The 24707-nt window shown below is 37.1% G+C and overlaps 1 protein-coding gene, 1 long non-coding RNA gene and 1 pseudogene across 2 annotated transcripts; 1 reads left to right on the top strand and 2 right to left on the bottom strand.

The window, feature by feature from the left end:
* Positions 1-850: 850 nt before the first annotated feature.
* Positions 851-4415, bottom strand: LOC113338876 (annotated as a pseudogene).
* Positions 4416-4678: 263 nt separating this feature from the next.
* Positions 4679-8772, bottom strand: LOC113338877. The gene is made up of 11 exons (XR_003354878.1): positions 8546-8772; positions 8184-8257; positions 7901-8041; positions 7735-7797; positions 7487-7557; positions 6838-6933; positions 6172-6449; positions 5990-6083; positions 5753-5898; positions 5199-5560; positions 4679-5104 (listed from the first exon to the last, which is right to left on the bottom strand). It is a non-coding gene; the product is annotated as an uncharacterized LOC113338877 (long non-coding RNA).
* Positions 8773-21384: 12612 nt separating this feature from the next.
* On the top strand, positions 21385-24361 carry LOC113339078. Its single transcript, XM_026584479.1, has 2 exons — positions 21385-21660; positions 22387-24361. Exon 2 carries the CDS (start codon positions 22404-22406, stop codon positions 24207-24209), a length of 1806 nt encoding a protein of 601 aa, XP_026440264.1. The 5' UTR covers positions 21385-21660; positions 22387-22403; the 3' UTR covers positions 24210-24361.
* Positions 24362-24707: the final 346 nt, after the last annotated feature.

Here is a 24707-nt window from a genome sequence, read left to right as displayed (position 1 = left end):
TGTTCTCAAGGGAACAAGTAAAAAATAATGCAAAAGAAAGGAAAAAAAGCAGTAAAAGATAAAGCAATGATACCACGTTAAAAAACAGTAATAAAAGAAGAAGATGTTTCTTCAAACTACCAAATTGAGAAACAGTTTAAAAAAATTGCTTTTACAAACTACTCCATCAAAGGTTTTCACCCAAATATTTGGGGATGTTTATTCGTTAACAACAGTTCAATTGAAAGTGCCGCAGGCCCATAAAAATTGTAGACAAAACTAAGGTGGTCTTGAAACGGCAGTCAACTATGCCCGTTTGAGTAAAATAGATAAACAGTGTTTCTTCTTGGTTTGAAAGAGATGCTTGTAGTTTTCTCCAATGGCTCACAAACAAGATGTAGAGATAAAAACACCCAATTTTTCCTTTGCGATTCTTTGATTGGTTCTTTACACAAATGGCAATGGAGGATTGTTTTATGTAGAGGGAACAAAAGTAATGCGTTTTGATAAAAACTTGCATGACAAATTTGGTAGAACCGTAGAAGAGAATCGTAAAAATTTGCATTATAAAATTAAAACACGAAATCACCATTATCGAGAATGAAAATCATATTGTATTTCTCAAACACACTTTTAAGTTGTCCGAAGAAAAACATCACATATTTGACTACCTCTTTTAGTTGTTATTCCAGACTTTGGACTGACGCTTGGTAATGTAGTGCAGTACCACTCTACTCCCAAGGCTCGTGTTGTTTATGCTAAGGGGTATTAGAGCATCAACTATAAATGCTAAAAGGACTTTGTTAGAATAGCAACCAGTCATGCTATTCATGGAACATTTATCCCAAAAGTTCCCCAGCTCTCTTGTATGATCGTCAGTCGAGGCATAAATAACATAGTTACAACTTACAATCAAATTGTTATCTTGTCCAATAACAGTAGTAGTCATGAAGATAACGGATATTACAAGCTAGCTCTACCAATTAGTGTTAACTAAATGATAATTTACCTAATCCGTTTACTTGATTATTGGTATTTTCCATTTGAAAATTCAATTTCATAAAAACCTGAATCTATGAATTTTCATACCATTAAATTCCATAATAAAATCTTCAAAGATGATGATGAGCTTCAATCGGTAGTTCACTTTCAGCTGTCGAAGTATCGCCCTCTGCGTGGTGTCTCCCTGTTTTTTGTTTTTGCTAGTGTTGCCCCTGTTTTCCGAGACCTATATTAGAGAGAAACAGCAGGCATGAGTGCTAAATCAGTAACCACAGCGTTCATTCAACGAAGTCCGGCCATCACCCGATTGTCCTTCTGGAGGCACCCAAGTCTCATAGTCTGGATTATCATTCTCAAGAAATTTAGGTCTTTCCGGGCCAACAATTCTTCTGGACTTCATTTCTTTTTTGGGATGAGCAGCAGTTTCAGTACTTCCATGTTCTTCCAGATCATTTGATGCCAAATACTCTTTTGTATGCTTCAACAACAACGCCACAGCATCGGCAGCCGTTGATGCAGCAGCTTGCACTGGCAGCGTAGGTTTCTCCACATGCTTCCGTTTCCTTATTATTAAACCAGGGCCAGCATTTTCAATATCCATCTCCGAATTCATTGAAGAATCACTTACCTTGGCAAGAGCTTTCATCCTATCTTTATAATCAATAAATTGATCTGGCTCGTTCGTATCCGACGGAAATTCCATTGGGTTAGAATCTTCCTTTTTTAGGTCATCCATTGCTCCGAGCCATACAGGTTTGGTGGCTATGTAAATAGCAGCTTTACTTTCGTTTACTCCAGTATCAGTTTCTTGTTTCTTTAGAGGCTTAGGTTCTTGTGTAGTAATGATACTAGGGCTACTTCCTGCTTCCAGGATGGGACCATTTTTGGGCTTCTGTAATGTAGTAGAGCTCTTCTTCTTTTCTACTGGTCGTTTCTCTTGACAGGAGAAGTAACACCGGCTTCTTTAGATTTTGAAACCTCAATTTTTGATATTCTTCTCTTAGAAGCTTCTCCTGTTGGATCTGCGATTTTCAGCAAGTAGAGGATTCTGTCGAGCTCGGTCTGGAGAGAAGATATTTCTGCCTGAAGTTGTGTGGTAGTATCAAGCACTAGTTGGGATGAAAGCCCAGTCATGTAGGCATCAAGGGCATCTCCACTTTCACTTGATTGCCCAACTTCTGGTATCCTTTTATTTTTCTCACTCAATAGTAAACTTGCTTTGATCTCCATTTCACTTATGATGGCATCTTTCTTATCAAGAAGAGTATCGGCTGTTTCAACTGACGTGTTTTCACCAGTTTTGCGTAAGGGCTTCTTCTTTGTACGGTCATAGAAGTCATCCTCATCGCTCACAGCTTCTTCTTCGTCCTCTGTAGATCCTTTGTTCTTACCATGCCTTTTTCCGCTGCGTGCCCCTAGACTTTCTTGGATACTATCATTTAGGGTCTCCTCCAAGCTCTCAAGTTCTTCCAGGATCTGAGACATTCGCTGTTCATTCCGAGCAATCTGAGTTTGTTGCCCCTGTGTTAATCCACCTTGAGATATGTCCTTAGCTCGAATTGCATCAATCTCTTTCTTCATATGGGCTATCTTCTCAGTTCTTTTGAGAATTTTTTCACGTGTCTTCTCCTGCCTCTCAGTAAGCTGCCCTTTGTAAGTTTGCCAGGTAATCTCTTCTGTATCCTCCTCAGCTTCTTCAATTGCATCTTCTGAGAGACCCCATGAGATACCATCAGCAAGAGATGCTTCCTGTTTAGCTCGCCGAAGTGAAGCTTCACGATCTCGGGCTTCCTCACAAATCTTAGCAGCACTTCTAATCTTAGCCAATTCACCTTCCGGTGGCATCAGCTCAGAACGTCCTTGAAATATATACATTCGAGAAGACTGTCCAAACCGCACCACATCACCAACATGCAAATCCGTGTATGTCTTTCTCTTCACCTGATTCTTATTGATAGAAGTGCCATGCGTACTTGCAAAGATCATACAGGTATGCTTCTCCACTTTGTTTAAATTGGAGAACAGCATGAAACCTAGAAATCGTTGGGTGCTCAAGAACAAAATCACATACATCAACACGCCCAAACATATATGCCCCCTTCGTCGACACATCAAACCTGTCAATTGTTGATCCATCCTTGAGAACCTCAACAAAGAAAGGATGACAAGGTGGAGCACTCCATGGAGGAATTGTATATGGAACTGCAACATTAACAGGTTCACTAGACTTAGTGGTAGAAGAGGTTACAGCAGCAGTACAGGTTGTAGTGTTTTCCTGAATTCCTCCATCAATTTCTGCATAAATTTTGGAGGGATTAGGGTTTTTAGGAGGGGGAGGACCCATAGGGAACTTCGTTGTTGCAGAATCTGTAGCAATTTTGGGGGGATTAGGGTTTACAGGAGGGGGAGGACCCATAGGGACCTTCATTGTTACAGAATCTGTAACAATTTTGGGAGGATTTGGGTTTACAGGAGGGGGAGGACCCATGAATACCTTCATTGTTACAGAATCTGTATCAATTTTGGGGGGATTAGGGTTCTTAGGAGGGGGAGGACCCATGGGGACTTTCATCGTTGCAGAACTAGAGTTTGGAGTTCCGGTATCGGGAAAAGAACTAAACAGAATCTACATATTTATAGCTTTTTCAAAAAACTAAAAATAGGAAACCAAACAAAATATGGAAATCGAGTACTGATTACTATTAGAAATTTAGAATTGTGTTTAAATTTTAGGCAGACCCATTGGAATAGACTAAAATTTGGGTAACATAATGGTACAATCCTCTTTTCGATTGTAGCACAAAAGATGTTTTCCTTTCAGATTTAGATTTGAAAATATAGAATTTGGAGTTTTTATCTCAAGATCTAAGAGAGTGCTGATGGGAGCTTACTTCAGTGATGAGTTCTGAAATGAAGAGTTTAATCAATTTAGAACTTTCAATTAAGGTTACGACTGAATCTGGATTTGATGATAAGGTTCTGAAAATTGAGATTCATTTCTATTTTATTTTTGATGATGAGATAACATCATCGTCTTATAATCAACATGAATTCCTCAAGTATTTACAATACTGAAAGGGAATTCATGTGGATTATCAGAAGATGAAGCTACCACTCTTTGAATTTTCGCCTCCTCATTTCTCTCATTGCCATCTCTTTTGAGTTAAGTATGTGTTTGAAGTGGCTACCAAACTCGGATGTTAGGTTCGGTATGTATTGTTATCTTTAAGACATATTTGTGAGGCTGTGACTGGACAGGGAGATTATACTATGTGTAACGTGGGTAATCCCTACCTCTATCTTGCACCTTGACCATGAGTCAACCTTGATATGACGTGGCGTAAGATCATTGGCCAGAACATTTTATCAGATCTTGTGACTCAGTGACACAGTTGCACTACCATGAAATGATTGAAACCATAATAACAGTGAGATATTTACCTTGAGATTCAAAACAAGAGACTGAGAGTAGTAGACACATTTGTGAGGCAGCTGTAACCGTTGGTGACGCCAAGCAGTGCAAGCATAGTGCTCAGTATCTTTAATCCTTCTAAATCTGAGCATCTATAATCCTCCTAAATCTGACTTCTTGTAGAAATTCCTCCAAACAGATTTAGAACTAGCAATTGATGACACTCAAAAAGGATGGATTTCATTTCACCTGTATCTCTTTTTGTTGTATGCTTGTTCTGCCCAGAAAAAACCAATGCAAGATAACAATGAGGCCCTCAAAAATACTTCCTTCATATACTGTTCACTGACATCCGATAATCCATCAGAGAGGTGTCAAGATATTAAAGCATCCAATGGATTTCAATAAATATTATAGCTGCCCTTTTTAATCATCATTTTGTCGAGAAGATAATTGCAAAGAAAATTTTCTATTAGCTAGAGCCTAGAGATACAGTAAAATGGGCTTACTTTAGTACCTCTCCCGAACTACAAGTGTAGGATTACTTCCAAGGAATTCCGAAGTGCCACCATGGGTGCAGCTTGAACTTATATGCGGTACTGATAATAGCTGAAGTTAAAGTATATATGCAAGATTCTCCGTTCAAAAGAACATTTGAAACCCTTTGTGTGTGAGTACTCCCTCTCTTCAATTGTGAACAATCTTAAATCCCTGCATTAGCAACACAAACAAATCATTAATTTACCTCGCTATGTAAGCAGTTCTATTTAAAATAATAATCAGAAGGACGGCAAAAAGTACTTACAATGTCCTCGTAAGATCATCCTGCATGAAACCTTATAAGACATGTCTCACCACTGCTACCTTCCACTTTTACTATGGTATATGTAGGAGCTGTAGATTGGTCTATGACTGAGGTCTGGGTAAAATATGTTAAACATATAGCCTTGCACAGTCTTCGGAGGCGGATTATCATGGTCAAAGTGGTTTTAATTGTACTTGTTCCACTCATTTCCAGTAAGAACACGGTTGAAATATTTTGGCTTTCACGACAATATTTGTCACGCCACCAGTAAACCTGTGAATCTAGGTCTACTCTGCTCCAGAACTAAATACGGCTTCTCCTTCCACAATATCTCCCATTACTTTACTGGCACATTCGCGCCCCTGTTTCATTAAAACAGTAGACATAAACATAACAACCGAAATAGCAGTGAATGAATAGAAATAGATTAGGGTCTAAAAAAGAGAAATCTAGCTTTATTACACCTAAATCATATTATGCAGACAACTTGTTGATCCTGCAAACTCACAGAGAGATGCCCCTGTGCCAATAACAATAGCAATCAGAAAGTTTACCAGTTTCATCGTTATCCTCGTCGGGATCAATTGCCTCCTCATTTTCTTCATCATGCAGAAGTTCTGGAAAAAATGATCCACGGTTTTCCTCTACCTCATAACCCTTTCCTCTTTCAGTTTGAGTCTGGGAGAGTAAGGCCAAACATCTGATTTCACAAGATGAATTTGAGATAAAGCAGGCAACATAATGGACAGCAAACCAGTATGTGGGTGTAAAATGAAACTAACATTATGTACCTTTAATATCCTCCTCTGCTTGAGGTTTCGGATCGTCATGCTCAACTTTCAACAGAGTCTTCCTTATCCAACAGATAATTTCCTTTAGAAAAGCCTGTGAAAATTGCAGAATGCAACAATTAGTTTCAGCTAAGAACCAGGTACTATGCAACCTAAAGAAGGTTCGGCAACTGGATTTCTACATTGGCGTTGAATATATGAAGTCGTTTCACAACAGCCTCGCCGTACTCGATCACCTTGGCAGTGCCAGCACGCATCTGTGACTCAATGTCGATCTGTACCACTTCTATTCACTGAAAGATTTCTCTATAAGAGATATTCCACATCTCCTTCGATGCTCGAGTATAGTCTCCTTTCTTCAGCAAGCAACTCAGCAGGTGGTACCTTTCCACGTACCCTAGCTCGCTTTTTCGAGCTTCTGATAGTTACCACGTACCCTGCCAGAGACCAAAGATTGTCCCTACAGGATCATTAAGCAATAGCCTTGAGACAACAGCACAAGCAAGATTCAGTGTAAAATAACAAGGTTACCAAGTACATGGTAGGGGAAAAACAACAACAATGAAAAATTGATCCTTGGTTTTACAACAAGCTACACGTTTGCACCACCACCCTTCCGATGTACCACACTACATATTGTATTGCTGAGGTATCCAAGTACCAAACCATCAAAAGTCAAAACTGGTGCCAATCAATAAACACTAATCTATTTAGTCCTAACTGTAAAAGTGTAATTTAATTCCATGGCACATGCGCAATAATCAACTTTTTGATAAGCACAAAAGAGAATTTCCAGTAAAAATTTATCACAAAAGAAATGTCCTGGAGACATAACAATGGGGTAATACCTTCCAATACCCTTTATGATTAGGTGTTTCCGAGTCCAAATTCAGATGCATATTCATGTCCACAAGAAGCTCTTCCATATATTTCACCGCCAAACCCTGTAAACGTAAATGTCAGTTGCTATGAAAAAGTTGCACGGTGTATCCATATGAAAAACACAGGTTCACTTGACAGAGGTATGGTCAAAATATAAATATCCGAGGATTTTGACGGAGTAGCCCAGCTGTACAGGGTTAGGACTTTCTGACAAGTTAAACATAAACTGATAAACATGACAATATGAAATCAATAGAAGACCGACAGAGAGACTAAAGATTTTCATGTATTTTCCTTCAATAATATATAGGGCATACAGAACAATTGGCATGAGCAAAAAGACAAAGTTAATCTAAAATTCAATTCAACTGAGTTTACCTTCCGCTTTACCCACTACAGTTATTACGTTAATATAGCACACTTACTGCACCTAAGATGTAAAATCAAATGATAGAAAATCAACATTCCTTCACCGATCACCGAAGATGTGGTGTTTCCAAAACTTCAAGCCTGACATGGTATGGTATAGAAACATACTCCATATGATACTTAATTCATTCCTAATCATGGAAAAGTATCAAATAAACAAATTTGAGCAGAAGGAGAAAATATTACCTTAAACGCCATGCATGGTTCATCTAGTTCATCAACTTCGAACTCACAGACATCTGAACTCCGACCTAATGCTGCTTTGATCAAAATCAAATTGTAGATGGAATAATTCACAACTCAAAATTAATTTCATTTGAGCAAGAAAAGATGGACACCAACTCTTCAGAGAAAATCTTAACACGTGAGAATCTGAAATCAAGCAGCAGGCCAGTCCTAAAACACGAAAACCAAAATAATTCAGTATCTAATACCTCCTTTTCCTTTTTCTCCCAACCCTGAAGTTCGGCTTTCACACGCTCTCAGGATAATACCAACTGTATAAGGAGAATACTCGGTCAAAATTCACATACTACCTTAACCCATATCTATCCATAGTCACATAGTTGTGATAAAGTTAAATCAACTTCAAGGAATCACCTGCAATGCACATTGTCATGAACAGACAAGAAACACCATAATGAATGCAATTTACACTAACAGACTAAGCATTTCCTCCTCGTGTTGAGACTTCTCCATAGCCCTTTCCTCCCTTCGCTTCTTAACTGTCTCAATCTCCACCTGCATAATGAATTTGAGTACAAAAATACTAGATTATGAGCACCAGAAATAAACGGCATTAGTACTTTTCCCACAAATGAGAGCATAAGCCGGCAGCAAGAAAACCAAAAAAATAGTCCCATAAATAAGCTTAATAACATACCATCTTCTCCTTGTGCCTCCCAACTTGACCTTGACCAACTCGACTTTCAATCAATCTTCTTTCCCCACACAAAACTACAACAAATGAACAAAGTAATTTACAATTTTAATAACTAGACTCTCAACAACCACACTGGAAATAAATAGGTTTTCATTTAATTCGAATTTCTAAATTTCACTCTGTGACCATCATGGATTCACCAATTGACGAATCTAAGCGTAAACAAAAACTGAAATCAAGTAGACCCTAAAAACCAGACACAGTTTTACATTTCAACTTCTTCATAACTTTCAACGCCTATGAAAAATTACATCAAAATCATAAACCCTAAAAACCAGAAGGGAATTGCAGAAAAAACTTACTTTCTTTTGAGCTTTCTTAACCAAATACTCGTTGATTTCTTCTTTTGTAATCTCTTTCATTTCTCGAGAAACTTTATCAACATCATCATCTTCTTCGTCATCGGAAGAATTTCTAGGTTCCCTTCTATTTTTATCTCGCCCCATTTGATAATTGGGGACAGATACTCTCAAAATTTGAAGGGTTTAGCTTTAAGTACTATTCCCGCTTCTCTGCTAGGAATTTAGGACCGGAAATGTATTATCCCGGGAAAAGTCAAGGATGAGTAAAGAAGCCCACGAGTGATTAACATCCCGCAGGCCATCCCACGATGGGAGTGTGAGAGAGGGCTGGGTCCCACCCTTAACCCCTGCAAATCCGTAGTAGTGGGGTCGTCAAGGTTCGTGGGATCCGGTTTGTTGTTTTTTTCTTCCATTTTTACGCGTTTAGGAAGTTTGCTGATTACCCTACCTGTGTTGTGTTGTTTTTGTCTGTTTTTTTCTTAACATTCACAGGCGACACGGGGTTAAAGGAGACTCATACCGAAACAACAATACTATCAAAAAGAAACTTCAAACTTAACAAATCCCAAAGCATATTAAACAACCACCTAAACGCTAAAATAAAGAGTTCTAATTTTATATGCATCAAGAATTTCTTTCAAATCAAGAGAAAATTATTCGATAACCAAACCAACAAATCTTTCAGTAGGATAATACTTAACCAAATGATCAGCTACTTGATTAGTTTTACGATAGTGGTGGGAAATTTTCAAAAAGGTAAATAAATTTAGGCAGTAAATTCATAACCCTTCTCCATGTACCTGAATAACATTCCAATGAGGCTTAGGTTTTGCATTGAGCAACTGATAGACAACCATAGGGTTTATACAAATATGCATGAATTGAGCTTCACTCCTTTCATCTCATGGGTATTGACAAAAATAGGATGGCAACCTCCATAAGGAGCAGCCAAAGGATCTCCTAAAGAATCTCTTATAAGAGCACCAAAACCAGATGAATTATCCCCCTTTGACCCATCAGTATTTATCATAACATCATATCCACTAAGAGACAACCAAGAGCAAGGAATGTGAACTTTAAGTACAAAATCATAATCCGGACTCCATATGTCTATAAATTCCCTATTGGCCGAAGAGTCATCAGTCTTCAAATTCGTCTCATCCATTTTTAGCCAAACATCATGGGTGATCATGTAACTAACTAAATAAGATATGATAAATAAAGTTATCAAGAACCATTCTTCTAACATAAGATATGAGATTGTTGCTTTTGAAGTGATCAATACACCAGGCCACTTCATCACTCTAGCTCTGGTTAGCATCTCTACAATACCCCATCTTAATGAAAAGACTCTTCCAAATCTTTACAACAAACTCACAATCATAGAAAAAATTAATAGCTCTCTGTTTTTATAACATGATCACATAAAGTACAAGAGGCAGGGGTCATGAGACCTGATTGCATTAGTTTCTCTTTATTCCTAAATTTCCCTTATAAAGCTAGTCAAGTAATAAGTGAGTGTTTGGGGATATGATAGTTAAACCACACCAGGGAAATCCACTAAACAAAATCTTTAGGATGTACCAGGGTGATATATTTAGCTTTCATGTTGAACTCACCTGAGGTCCTAACAGACCAAACCAGCTTGTCTTCAACATCAGCAAAAATTTCAACCATGGAAATTTGAGAGAAAATAATAACAACATCTGCATCGGCACAATCTGGCAATCTCCATTTCCCATGTTCCACAAAAACTGCCACCGTGCACTCATTGCAAGGAAAATAATCTTGGAGTATCTCCTTATCCATCCAATGTATGAGTTTTCCTTTTGGATACCAAGTGTCAGTAAGAAATTTGGTAGAAACATCATTACCAAAAATACTGACTACCATATCTTTAGCAATACTTCTTCGATTAATGATTCTTCTCCAACACCAAGAGGCACCTTGTGGAACCTAGTTGACCAAAAATCCTTATTCTTAAGAAGATTTTGATGAACCCAATCAGTCCACATTGTTTTCTTACCGTAAAAAACATCTCATAGGTGCTTTAAGTTATCAGCATTGCTGGAGATCTCAATATCCTTAACTCCCAAACTTCCTGCATTAAAAGGATAACATATGCTAAACCATCTAACAGGACAATACTTCTTACCTAAATCAATTTTTGCCCACAAAAACCTCTTAATATACTACTCCCTCTGGACCAAATTAGATGAGCTAGTTGGTTTTATATTTTGTCCCATAATAGATGAGCTATCTCATTAATCAAGGGGATATTTCTAAAACTAGCCTTTTAATTGATTATTGTTGCTATAAGAAATATGTATAATTTGATAGGCATGTTTATACTCGTTAAGTAGATGTTTTAAAATGCTTTTCAATAGTATAAAGTTTGCGAAAAACCGTGGTATAGTTTAAGAGATAAACCATTTCAAAGTTTTACTAGTTATTATTTATTAGGGTATAATTGTAAAAAAATACTTAAACATACTCCTTTTTCCTCCTTGCCTTAAAAATTATGCAAACTACAACTAGATCATCTAATTTGGGATGGAGGGAGTATTCAACTCCTTAATAGCTCTTTTGAGAAGAATGAAGCATGACAACCAAAAGAATACCATCCCTATAACACACATTTGATAAGAAGTAATCTACCATAGTGAGTCAAATTCCTAGATTTCCAAGACTAAACTCTAGAGGTAACTTTTGAAAATAGAGTTTGGCAATCCAAATAAGACAACCTAGTGGATAAGAGGGGAACACCCAAGTACATAACAGGCAAAGCAAAGTATCTGTCACACAATCCAAAATACTCATTATATATGTTAGGCAATCACCATCAACAACTGAGGAGAACAAGGAAGTCTTCTGTTTATTCGTCTCTAGACTAGTGCAAGAAGAAAACTCATCAATGTATTTGTTCAAAGTCACGGCAGTTACGGAGAGAGTGGATCAACCTTGTCTCAACCCTCTATTTGCACTAAAATACTCATACGGGGAGCCATTAATAAGGACATAGTATCTATATATAGTGTGCAAAGCTTAATTCAGTTTACAAAAATCTCTAAGAAACCCCATCTTCTTTAAAATAATGAAAATAATATTCTAATTCACTGTATCTATGATAATTCCTAGATATAGTAGAAACTCCATATTCTCAAGCTGAAGTAGATCAATATGTTTCCCATTCGCAATGTATGCCCTAGCTTCATCATACAGATTAGAGAAGAAACTAATGCAGTCTGTAGCAATCCTTACCGTCATTCAGAACAACATTATTCTGAGAGGTCAAAATCAAAATATTATTCATAGACCTCCTCTCTTTTAAGGAATTATGGGAAAGAAGAAGAAGAAGAAGAGGTATTTGAATCCCCTAGCTTCAACCACTGAACTTTAGGTCTATGATGCTTCATGGATTCTTTATATCTAGCAACTTTATACTTATACACTAAATAACCTGCAACTCCGGCTTGGCCTCAAAAACTTGTTCAGATAAATTCCTAAATCTTAATTTCTTTCAAGCAATTATACTAGCTTTAACACTCTTAATTTTAGTAATAAGAATAAACATTGGATTACCCCTGACTTTGTCAGACCTAACATGTCTAACCAACTCAATAATATCAGTCTCATCAGTCATATAATTAAATAACCTAAAAGGAGTAGGCACATGCATCATCTTCTCATATATAACAGCAACACCAGATGAATGATAAAAAAAAATACCAGGATTAAGGAACTCAGCTTTAGGTTTGAAAAATTGGTTCACCCACTATATATTCACCAAAATCCTATCTAGGTTAGAACCATTCTAGTATCACCTTGCTTATTGAACCAATTGTAAAAACATCCAGAGAAAGGAAGATCCATCAACTAAGCATTTTGCAGACAAATACTAAAATCTTGGTAATTACTAGGTCTAATATCAACACCTTTTATCTTATATGTAGGTTTTAAAATAGAATTAAAGTCTCTTAGGACAACCTAAGGCTTGGAATTTATTTGAGATAAAGTAGTAATATCTTGCCAAATTCCTCCTAACCAAATCATCATTATTCCCATAAACAAAAGCAACTACAAAACAAACTTTCATAATAGTATTAATTTCAACAAAAATGATATGAGAAGAAGAATGAATGAAAGAAATACTAACAAATTCTAAATTCCATTCAATCTAAATTCTCCCAGCGACATCATTATTATAATTATCAATGAAATGTCATATATGCACGATCTTGTTCCTAATTTTATTAGCATTATTACTCCGCACATGAGTTTCAATCATCCCAATTATTGCAATATCATTATTCTTAATAAGAGAACTAACCTAACCTTGATTTAGAGGATCATTTAGACCTCTAATGTTCCACACTGCAATTTCAAACATTATGAAGTTGGGTAAGATTAGGCTTCTTAATGCAACCATATTTCTCTATATCTGGATCCTTAACAGCAACACCTGATTTGGAAGCATCATACCTACCAGACTTCTCGATAAAATGAGCCTTCACACCACCTCCTGAATCAATAGACAAAGAAGGCTCAACACCAGAATTTCCAGACTTCTTAACCCCCACTTCCATGATATTCAAATCCTCATCAACGAACACATCAAAAATATTAGCAGTCTTGACAAAACCCCCAAAAGAAGACTTACTAGTCAGATTGCCACTACCTTTCTCTTGATCTTGAGCATGTTGTTCAACCAACTCCGTCTGACTGATTTCAGATCCAACAACAATATCATCACTTCCACTAAAAGTACCTTAATTCTCATTAGAATCCCTAGTTCTCTTGGATCTATTCACAACCAAGCCATCCTTATCAAGTATGGGTTTAATTCCATGTACTCCCTTCTCCCCAAGAGACTTAATTATCAAGAGATTTCTTACAACCTAGAGTAGAGTGATTGCAAGTTTGACAAGGGGTCTCTAAGGATACCCAATAGATACTTCAAAGGCCAATTAACCATCCATGTACACATGAATTGTCCTATGAAAATCACCATTAGTATCTACCTCAAAACAGATGCGTGCATAACTTATTCTAGTTTTGTTCAAAGTTTGTTTATCCAGCATAATTGGAGTACCCGTACAACTAGATATATTCCTTAGACCAGTAGCACTCCACGTATACATATGGACCTTGATTTAACCAAATAATAGTTTTAAGATATTCCAACTTTTTATTCCAAAGCCTTATTATGAATAATTTACGAGCTGTATAGATCGAACCTTGCTTAAAAACAACAATCGTTTCCTCTTTAGTAGCAAAATCAAAGACATATGACTTCTATACATGGATAGTCATATTAAAATCACCTTTCAGTTTCCATATGCAAGCAACAACATTGTTAACTTGCATGAAAGAAAGCCTCTTACCCACAAAAGCCCCAATAGCCAGATATTCATATTTTTTGATATCCTTAGCGAAATCAACAAAAGAAAATGAAACCGTCCTCTTCCCATCTACAATCACCAATTGTTTGAACATCTTAGTCTTCACCTAACTAATATCTCTCTCACCATAGTAACACTCATACTAATCAATGAAACCAAATACCATAGCAGAATTACTCTTAGGAACATAACCTTCATGTAAAACCCTAGAACCACCTAAACTATCCTCAAGGATGAAGAAATCCTGATATCGTCCCTTAGATTTATCATATGCCTCATGGGAGGTATTTACTAGAGGATTATGAACATGTTGAGGCGTCGTCATTTTGTTGTTATTGGCGGCGATAAATGCAAATACTAGAAGAAAAAGATAGGTCAGAATCGCACCACCTCATACACTCTTTCTCCTTTTTTTTATTAAATATTTTTTTTACTGCATATGAGTGCCTAATTGTTGCTGCTAATTGAATAAGTAGATTCAAACATAGGGAATTTTTGGAAGTATCGTAGTTAACCTTAAGATGATGCGTGTCTCTCAAAACCATCAATTTATCTTTCCACTTTTCACCTCATGGCAATGGGATACCTTCTATCCTAGTTTATTTTTTTCTTTGTAGATAAGTGTTGATGGTGGATTTTCGATAAAGGGTAAAATCGTAAAATCATGATACTGCATGTTTCTGACCCGGCTTCAGGAATGTATGTGACAATTCATATTTTGTGATCCGTGAATCATTTCACGATCTCTGACTGATAGAACGTTCCTCTCAGAGCTATGATGACTATGTTTCTCGAAAAGCCTCTTAGCTGAGCTTTCGATGCTTCACACATTTAATCATCACCTCTACATAGAATCAAAATAATTGGGAGACTCCTAGACGTATTGCATGCTAGTATGGAGCCTAATGCCTTCAGGACATCACGCTGCTCGTTGTTCCTGACTACGTAGAGAGACCGTGTATAAAATCTTAGTGATTGGGCGGCTCCTAGATATATTGTATGCTAGTATAGAGCCTAACGCCTTCGGGAAGTCACGCTGCTCGTTGTTCCCTGACTATACGCCCCCCTTAAAACGAGTATGCTTCTTCAATTATCTCATATCTCAATTCTGCAAATAGGTTAATTCTAGCGTGTCATTCATCAACTGAATTCCTAGAAAATAATCTATTACATCTCATTACTCTGTTTCATGGCTGATCCTCAGCTGGATTCCATGGATCAGTAATACATACTGAACTCATTTTATTACTCTGTTTCATGAATCATTCTCAGTTGAATTTCATGATTAATAATAAATACTCAAGTGATTTTTATTACTCCGTTTCATGAATTAGTAATAAATATTCACCGATCGGACATCTGGGTCACCACCGAATAAGCCCCGAGAAAATGGTGTGAATGTATTTAGCAATAATGCACAAACGAGCATCCGAATACACGAACGAGTATTCAAAAATATGGAAAAACGAAGGAAACTGTGCAAAATAGGGAGGAAAATAATACCAATAAAATAATAAAGAGTCGCCTAAGGGGACAGGGGCCACCGGCCGGCCGGTCATGCCTCCATGGCCGGTCCCGCGCCTCTTTTTATTATTTTATGTTATTTTGTTATTTTCCTCATCTTATGAAAACTCTTTCATTTTAGCAAACTCCATCGTTTGAGCAAAACTAGTAGTTTCTCCATATTTTCCTTCAAACGATAAAAAAATAGCAAAAAATAGGGAAAGGTGTCACGGGGCCGGGCTGCCTAGCCGGCCACTATGCCCTAGGTGTGACCGGTCCCACACCTCACTGTTCCTTATTTTCTCATATCATTATTTCCTTCATCTTATGAAACTCCATCGTTTGAGCGAAAACCCTAGTTTTTCAGTATTTTCTCAAATATTGCTCAAACCATGAAAAATTCAAAAAGTCAAATGGTTACATGACCGACTAGGCTTTCACCTTAAAAATTAAATATTATTATTTTAATACTCTCAAAATATTGGTCGCACGAGAAAAGTTCTACTTGCTCATTCGAGCAAAATTGAGAGTTTCAGTCAAGACCAAACTCTTCTGAAAATCCAAAATATTGCTCAAACGCGCACCAGAAAAATACCAAAACTCTCAGGACTGAAACACGAGCAGTACGGTGACACTGGAATTCCACCTTGACCGACCAAGGTCGACCCTTAGGCTTGCAAGGAGCCGGTCTCACACTCTTTCATAATTTTGACCTAATCAGCTCTCAACAGTTCATATTGGGTCCAAACTCTCTCCAACCAACTTGGAATTTGCTCAATCGACCACCAGCTGGTCCCACAACCACTAAGGGTCGGTCCCATGACCCCTTGGCCGGTCCTCATCTCTCCATAATTAGGTTTCATTACCTAACGCTCAGACGAGCACTATTTTAAAAATGATTAAACCAGCATTTGATCATCCTTTCACCAACTGGTCAACAAAGGACTTTGGTGCATGCTCACTCGAGCACCCCAGCGGTACATGGTCGACCATCATCCCATGTAGCCGGTCCTTCCTTCACTCAGTAACTTATTTTCAGTAAATCATTAACTGATCAGCAATCGATTAAAATTAGGGTTTCTAACTGAGCGCTCTGCAAATCATAATTCTGAGCAAGTTCAAACACTAATAATGTTATGTTGATCCAGAAATCAATATTTTGATTAATTATATAATATTCGGTCCAACTACCAATATTTTAATTAATATTCTATTCGGTCATGCAACCAATAATTCATCAAATGAGCAATATTTGCTCGAATATTAATTCAACTATCAATATTCAGTAATCCATCAAATGAGCAATATTTTCTCAGACGAGCAATATTTGCTCGAATATTGATTCAACATCAATATTCAGTAATTCCTCAAATGAGCAATATTTGCTCCAAGGAATATTGATTCAACTATCAATATTCAGTAATTCAACAATTCATCAGACGCGCAATAGTTGCTTAGACTATCAATATTCACGTTGATCCAGTTATCGACATTTATTCGAGAACTATACGTCCCAGCAGACATGTTCAATTCATGGATCCTAGAGCATTCAAAAATCATGCTCGGCTTAACAATACTTAGACTCATCGCATAATCAAGTCAACGACTGACTAATCAAATACACGTCTGCCTTGCAGACTCCACGTTCGTAAGACATCAATCACGTCACATGGAGTACATTAATTAGGGTTTTTGTCTGGCGTCCTATGGAACGTGTGTTCATACACGATGAGAAATATGAGTAAGTCGTGCAAGCAGTTGAGGGATTTAGCAAAGCAGTGGGTGGAAAATCATCCAAGTCTCCGCACGACCTGGAACTGGTTAAACCACGATTTCCCACTTCCCCACTCTTTCACTCGAGCAATCGTCACACTTACTGGAGATCAACGTGTCTACATTCTAGCAATATAAATAAGTTTCTGAATTCACGATTAAAACAACAACACAACATTTTTCGAATAGACAACATCCGTCTAACCAAGAATCATCGTGTGAGCAACAATCTCTCTCAATTGAGCAGAAATCAGACTTATTCTTCATTTTGCAGAAACCCACAACACATTCACGATCCTTGCTCACCATTGATCTCACACACTTCTCAGCTTGCCTCATACAGATTAACCCTCTTCACTCTTTGTGATCAAATTGATGTATGGAACGACCATTTCTTGGTTTAGGACGGAGTCTTACAGATTGATCTCTCGAACTCAAAGTACTCCCGTGCAGTGCATCTGTTTGAGGTTAGGTAGTCTGCTCGGTTGAGGAGTATCTGTCTGCATGGTCGTCTCTCCATTTCCTGAAAAACCAGCAAATCGTTTTTCCCAATCTATAATAAGTCATCCTAGTTCCTTAATTTAGGTTGTGTTAGACCAATGTCCGGTTAAACCCACAAGTTTTGCTATATCAAGCTTGTTGCCCATGTTAGACGGTCAAAACTATATCTTGATTTCTAGCGTACTAAATTAAGTCTTGGATTAAGTTGGAATTTGGTAGTTGAGTATCAGAAATCACCCTCTAAGGCTGAAGATCAAAGAAGAATTTGGATAACTTCTGTATCAGGTATGTGAAGACTGAACCATTCTATCTTACCCACTATATTATATCTTATTGAGACGATGTCGTATGACTTATAGTAAATTTACAAAGAAGAAATTTTGAGTCAAGCTTTTCTTGTTAAAAACTCAAAATATGATTTTACGCAAAGATGTTCAACGATCTTAACAATATTAATTCTAAACACTTTATTGTGTGAATTAATTTGTATATCAATTGAAAATTGCCTCTGCAAATAATTTTATCACGTGAGAATTTCTCAAACATCATAAGAGAGAAATATTGAACTACCCGGCGCAGATCATAGATATATGAGTTTCAGAATTACAAAAGGGTTGGCGAACCAGTTCACAAACCACAAGTTCATATGGGAACATTTCACGAACTGTTGTGAACTGATTTATTGAAGTTGGTATTATAATCTAGCAGTTGACGAACCCAGTTCACGAACCGTGGTGAATTGAGTTTGATAGTCTTGTAGGGTTGGCGAACCCGCTTCACAAATCGTTGCTCCTTAACTCGTGGACAAGCCTAACGGTTCACGAACTGTTGTACCAACCATCCTAGCAGATTTTATCAGATGCTCAAAGACTTATTTTTTAAATATGTTTAACATTGTTAGAAATCTCTCAAACACTTCTAAGACTTCATTGATCACTGAAACACTTATGTGTGTGCATAATGATTAAATTTTTAAGTGCTTAAATGAACATCAAATATCTTTAGTTCTTTGATATACATACGAAATCGAACAATCATTATACACAGCTCCAGAATCGGTTCCTAGTGTATATTCTTCTATTGTATTTTCAAGACCTAAAAGTGTTTGCTTGAATCTCAAGTTATCTTAGATTGAATTTTAAGCAACCACTGGTTTTTGAAATATATAAATAGAGATGCTCTTTTACCTAGGAAAATTAATTCCCGACACTTTCTGTCCTAGTTGATTCTTGGGTCGTCCTCTATAGGCCTAGGATTCTTGAGAGAAACATAATAAGGTCTACGACTAAAAGACTTCGCTTTAGGGATTTGTGAAGCCATGTCCGACTATCTTATACGTTGATAGTTCGTGTATCCTGATTGCTTTTCTGTTTTGGAGGTTTTTGTAATCTCTTTCAAGCAAGATAGATAGTAATCGCAAAGTCCTTTTCGTCTCAGATTTTGTGATTCCGCAAGATAGATATTTGAAAATTGATCTTAAATTATCTTTTGAAGATTGTTATTGAGAGGTGGTTAAAAATCTAGGCTGCTCTTTGGGAGTCGTGACTTCCAGATTTGTGAGGTTTGCTAGCTTTGTCTATTGCATACAGATTTCCTCACCTTGATCTTTGATCTAAACGGAAATCAAATAAGCTTATATGTTAGAGGCATATTGGTATCAAAAGTCTTCACTTCGGATGGAGAAACTCTAAGGATGTAAATGACGCTATCTAAGGGAATCAATTGCATAAATCCTTACGAGGTTCAAGATACGTAAGGAGCGCGACTTAGTTGAATCGCTTGGAGGGTGTATTCGATATCAACTACATTCCAGTCGAACTCTGAAAATTGGCTAGTGTCTATACATGCTCAATATAGTTTGGTGTTCCTGGAGTTTTTCTGCTACTGTGGTTTCTTCGTTAACAAAATTCTTGTGTGTTTGTTTTTTTCTTCCGCGTCCTTTGATTTTTAAAGTACTATACAAGTTCATACTCCTATATATCATAATGAAAAAGTTGGTGGTGTACTTGGTACCACTACGTTTTTAGGTTGAACCACAAATAGTTTTCAGGTTGAACCACGATTGAACCCCTACGTTTTTTTGTGCATGTGTGGAAATAAAAAGAGATTTTTATGAGATCCCAAATTCTAGAGTAGAGACTCGATCCGGTGACCTTAAGGATGAGAGCCAGGTTCCTGGGCTAGCCTCGTACTTTGGAGTTGGTGTTACTTTTTTGTTGGAGTGTAATTTCATACATATGACAAACAATAAAGAACTTGATTCTCGAGCAAGAAAAAAAAAGAATTATTTGTAACTATCAACACCGAGAAGAAACTTGATTCTTTAGAACTTTAATTGAAATAGAAAGATGAAAGATCTGATAGGGTTTCGATTTCACTAGAGCAAGCGCTATGGTGTGGATTTTTTTTCCCATTTTTCTACAATCTATCCAAGCCAAGAAGAAAGTAAAAATCAACCGCTACGACCCTCTGCTACATACAGGCGAATACTCAATTTCCAGGTAAATAATGTTTCGCGGTAAACTGAATTTCCTCCAAAATAAATTATGTGGTTGGATTAGATTTCATTGGAACGCGTAGCTTAAACCATGTCTTACCAACACAATAAATCTATAGCCTTCCACATCTTTGACTTAGCTCTTGGTTGGTAAATTTCTCCGCAAACAATCCAGAGAATAAACTATAATAGCTCTTAGAAAACCTTACTCCTTTTGTATCAGTCTGTAAAAAATTTTACTCCTTCTGTATCAGTTAAAGGCTTAGTGGTCAAAATACACACGAAAAGCATAACCTTATCTGGAGAAAACTCAAGTAAAACAATCATTTTTTTATTTTATTTTTGTTAAGAATAAGGTATTTCATTCAAACAAAAACTAAGTCTCAACCCTAGTTGGCATTACAATAGAAACAAGTAAAACAATCATGACTCTTTGTATCAAATTTTTATTTCTAATTTAAATAACACTCCTACTTTCTTTTTTCTTTTTCTTTTTTTGGTTTAAATGTTCAAGTCCTTTAACATGGGTTAGTACATAGGGGCGGAGCCCGCCCATTATAACAATGTGCACTTTCATTTCCTGCCCAGCTGGCTCCAAAGCCTATTTTAGGCCCAATAGAATTTTATATCTATATCTAAGTCTATTTTTGCAATTTTACACCCTTAAAATTCTTTTTTACACCCCATAGCAAATTTTGCACTCCCATAATAAAATTCTTGGCTCCGTCCGTGTTAGTACCCTTGAAACACCTTTAGAGTTTAGACAAGAAACTTACGTGTAGAAAACATTTGTGACAGTGTGTCATGGCCAGATCTACGACATTTTCTTTTCTTTTTTTTTTGTTTCTGGAACATACAAAGTTTATATAAGATCTCCAAATTCCAAAGTGCCCATGGCTACCCAAAACTACGAGAGGTGGACTCCTTAACCAACTGGACTACCCCCGGGATGTGGATACTCATTACCTAACACCTAGCAGGAATAAATCAAGGCCAGACTTTGATGCCAGAGGTCTCACCAAGGGCAAGAAAAGAAAAGAAAATTGTTACCAGTTACCACCATTATAACATATCAACTTCCTAATGCATTATTTACATAGGATTTTTATGTTCAATCTGCAATTTTAGTAGTACACCTTTTTCAAAATCACCACAATTAAGAAACTAAAGATGGGCCTCATCATGAAACTGATTATAGTTAATTAGTTATACATCTCTTCCTATCGGGTTTTCATCTAAAAAGTGATTGGAATTCCCATAGGCATGTTTGATAAAATGTCTCAGAGAGGAGGAAATTGCATTGTCTTGATCGTAGGCAAATTGAAAATGGAGCTGCTCAAGTTACAAAAATTTATTGGAAGAAATGTGAAAGAAAGAAAGAAAAAAAAAACAGTGTCATGAAATCCGGGTGCATATCAAAATGGGGCTCGAAAAACCGGGTATGTGTGGATGCATGTATACATGGATATTTGCATTTTGTTCATATATGAATTGCAACTTACTATATTATTATTGATTATTGATATTTGAAATTTTAGTTTTTCGATTAAGAAACTTGAATCAATACAGTAAGATCCTCGCGAGATCCGGCATTCATATGTAAGATTTGTTTTCATATAGTTGTTCAAGTAAAACTGGTATACCACTATACCCAATGTGATCAGTTCTTGTTATATTATAGTACAGTTGAATGAAGAAAATGATGTACTTGATGTCAGTTCTTACTATGCATATATATACGTTCTGATTTAATATCAACATGTCGACGCTTACATCATGCAAAGTTGCATCTCAATTCAACTTCTCAGAGCGTACTTCATTTATTAAATGAAGTAATTACCAATTGGCATCTGGAATATCAGGTATGATTCGTATGAAGGCAATTGTCGGCAGAGAGTGAGTAGTACTTATTAACTAGCCGTTGCTGACCATATGCATCACAATATCACATGCAGTTTCTGATCTCTCTGTGTAAATGTTTAAGATTGTCTAATATATTAAACATCTGGTTGACCATCTAAATTAATAGAAAATCCACAGAGGAATCTCTATAGTTGACTTAAAAGCAAATCTTATGTGATACTTCAATCCAGTTTTATCTTTTTTTTTCCAATCCGCAGAAATAATCCAGCTTTATCATACTTCTTCGTTCTCTGTTGCTTTAGATTACTGAAGAACAAATATGGTGGAAGTTGGGATAGGGAGTGGTGGTAGTGGTGGCTCGACGAATGCACTTCGTTTCACAGCACAAGTAATCCAAGGGAGATGGTTCATGTTGTTCGCTTCTGTCCTTCTCATGGGCAGTGCTGGTGGGACGTACGTTTTCGGAATCTACTCCAAAGAGATTAAGAAAACTCTGGGGTACGATCAAACAACCATTAACTTGCTTGGTTTCTTCAAGGACCTTGGAACTACTGTTGGGGTTTTTTCTGGTCTGCTAGCGGAGGTGGCTCCGCACTGGTTTGTTCTTCTTGTTGGTGCCTCCATGAATTTTGTTGGATACTTTATGATGTGGCTTGGCGTTACAGGACGTATCTCCAAACCTCAAATTTGGCAAATGTGTTTGTACATTTGGATTGGTGCAAATTCTCAAAATTTTGCCAACACAAGTGTTCTTGTCACCTGTGTGAAGAACTTTCCTGAGAGCCGAGGAACCCTTTTGGGCCTTCTAAAGGGATTCACTGGTCTAAGTGGAGCTGTAATGACACAACTCTACCTTGCCGTCTATGGTAATGATGCTAAATCTTTAATTCTCTTCATTGGATGGTTACCTGCCGTTATATCACTCTTTTTTGTCTACACAATCCGGTTGATTAAAGTCGTACGACAGTCAAGGATAGAGAAAAGAGTCATCCACAACTATCTGTACTCATCGGTTCTGTTGGCTGTATTCGTAATGGCCATAACCATAACTCAGAAACACAAGGCCTTCTCTCACACTGGATATGTTCTCACTTCTACTGCTGTTTGCATTTTACTCTTTATTCCTCTAGCCGTGTCAATCAAAGAAGAGCTTGTTCTTTGGAATGTCAAGAAACAAAACATTGCACCCCCAAAGGTGATAACTGTTGAAACTCCAGCCATTGTGGATCAAGTTCCTCAGCCATTGGCTACCATGCTATTAGCAGATGAGAAATCATCCAAACCAGAAGTTTCTTTCTTTTCTGATATATTCAACCCCCCAGAGAGAGGTGAAGACTATACCATCTTGCAGGCGCTACTGAGCATCGACATGTTATTACTCATGATTGTTACTTTCAGTGGGCTTGGCACCAGTCTCACAGCGATCGACAATTTAGGTCAGATTGGTGAATCTCTTGGATATCCAACACTTACCATAAGCACATTTGTATCGCTTATGAGTATTTGGAATTATTTTGGAAGAGTTTGTGCAGGATTGTTCTCTGAAATCCTCCTTATCAGGTGGAGTTTTCCCCGAACGCTGGTGCTGGCCCTCATCCTTCTCGTCTCTTGTATCGGTCACATTCTCGTAGCCTTCCCAATTCCTGGTTCTATCTACATAGCTTCAGTGCTTATTGGTTTTACTTATGGTGCTCAAGTAACACTAATTTACACAATCATATCTGAACTCTTCGGCCTCAAATATTACTCTACACTGTTTAATTTTGGGGTTCTGTTTATGCCACTGGGATCTTATGTCTTCAATGTAAGAGTTGCAGGTTTCCTCTATGACAAAGAGGCAATGAAGCAATTGAAGGCATTAGGACTTACTAGGGATTCAGTAAAGGACTTGACTTGTATCGGAAAACAGTGTTACAGATCTTGTTTTGTTATATTGGCAGGGGCAACGTTTTTTGCAGCTCTGAGTTCATTTATTTTGGTTATGAGAACAATAAAATTCTACCAGGGAGACATTTATAAGAAGTTCAGAGAGGAAGAAGCAACAGGAAAAACAGCACCAGAACATATTGAGCTACTGACTGTAGTAGATGACTCCAAAACTAAATGTAAGGTATCAGATTCTTGAGTAATGGCCATCAGATTCAAGCAGTTCATTTTTTTTTTTTATCGTTCATTTTTTTTCGTTCTTCTTTTGAACGATGTTTTAACATGTATTGCTCGATGTCACCAAATGGGTGACTGTAATCTGTACATTCCTCCGGTCATTTATGAATCAAAGTATTCAAGTAGAGATGCCGCTTTTGGTTATTTAAGTGAACCACTTGTTGCATTTTTTGAGCATTCCTGTTTTAGTTTGTAAGCCAAATGTATGCTACAATCCATAATTTCGGAATTTGGTTCATCCTAGAAATCACATTACCACAGGTTGAATCTGGTAGAAGAAACCTATATAGAAATTTGTTTTATAACATGTAAATTGTGTAGTTCAAGATATTTCTTTCTTTCTTATGTTTGATTGTTTTCTTTGCACCGATAAGGTGTTCAGTTACCGTTGTCTCTGTTATATATATTTTTATTATTTTGTTTTGTTTTGTTTTGTTCTTTTCCATCAAGCTGTATTTCA

This window comes from Papaver somniferum, unplaced genomic scaffold (assembly GCF_003573695.1).
Source record: "Papaver somniferum cultivar HN1 unplaced genomic scaffold, ASM357369v1 unplaced-scaffold_19, whole genome shotgun sequence".
Taxonomy (NCBI): Eukaryota; Viridiplantae; Streptophyta; class Magnoliopsida; order Ranunculales; family Papaveraceae; genus Papaver; species Papaver somniferum.
This window is presented reverse-complemented; position numbering and strand designations above follow the sequence as displayed.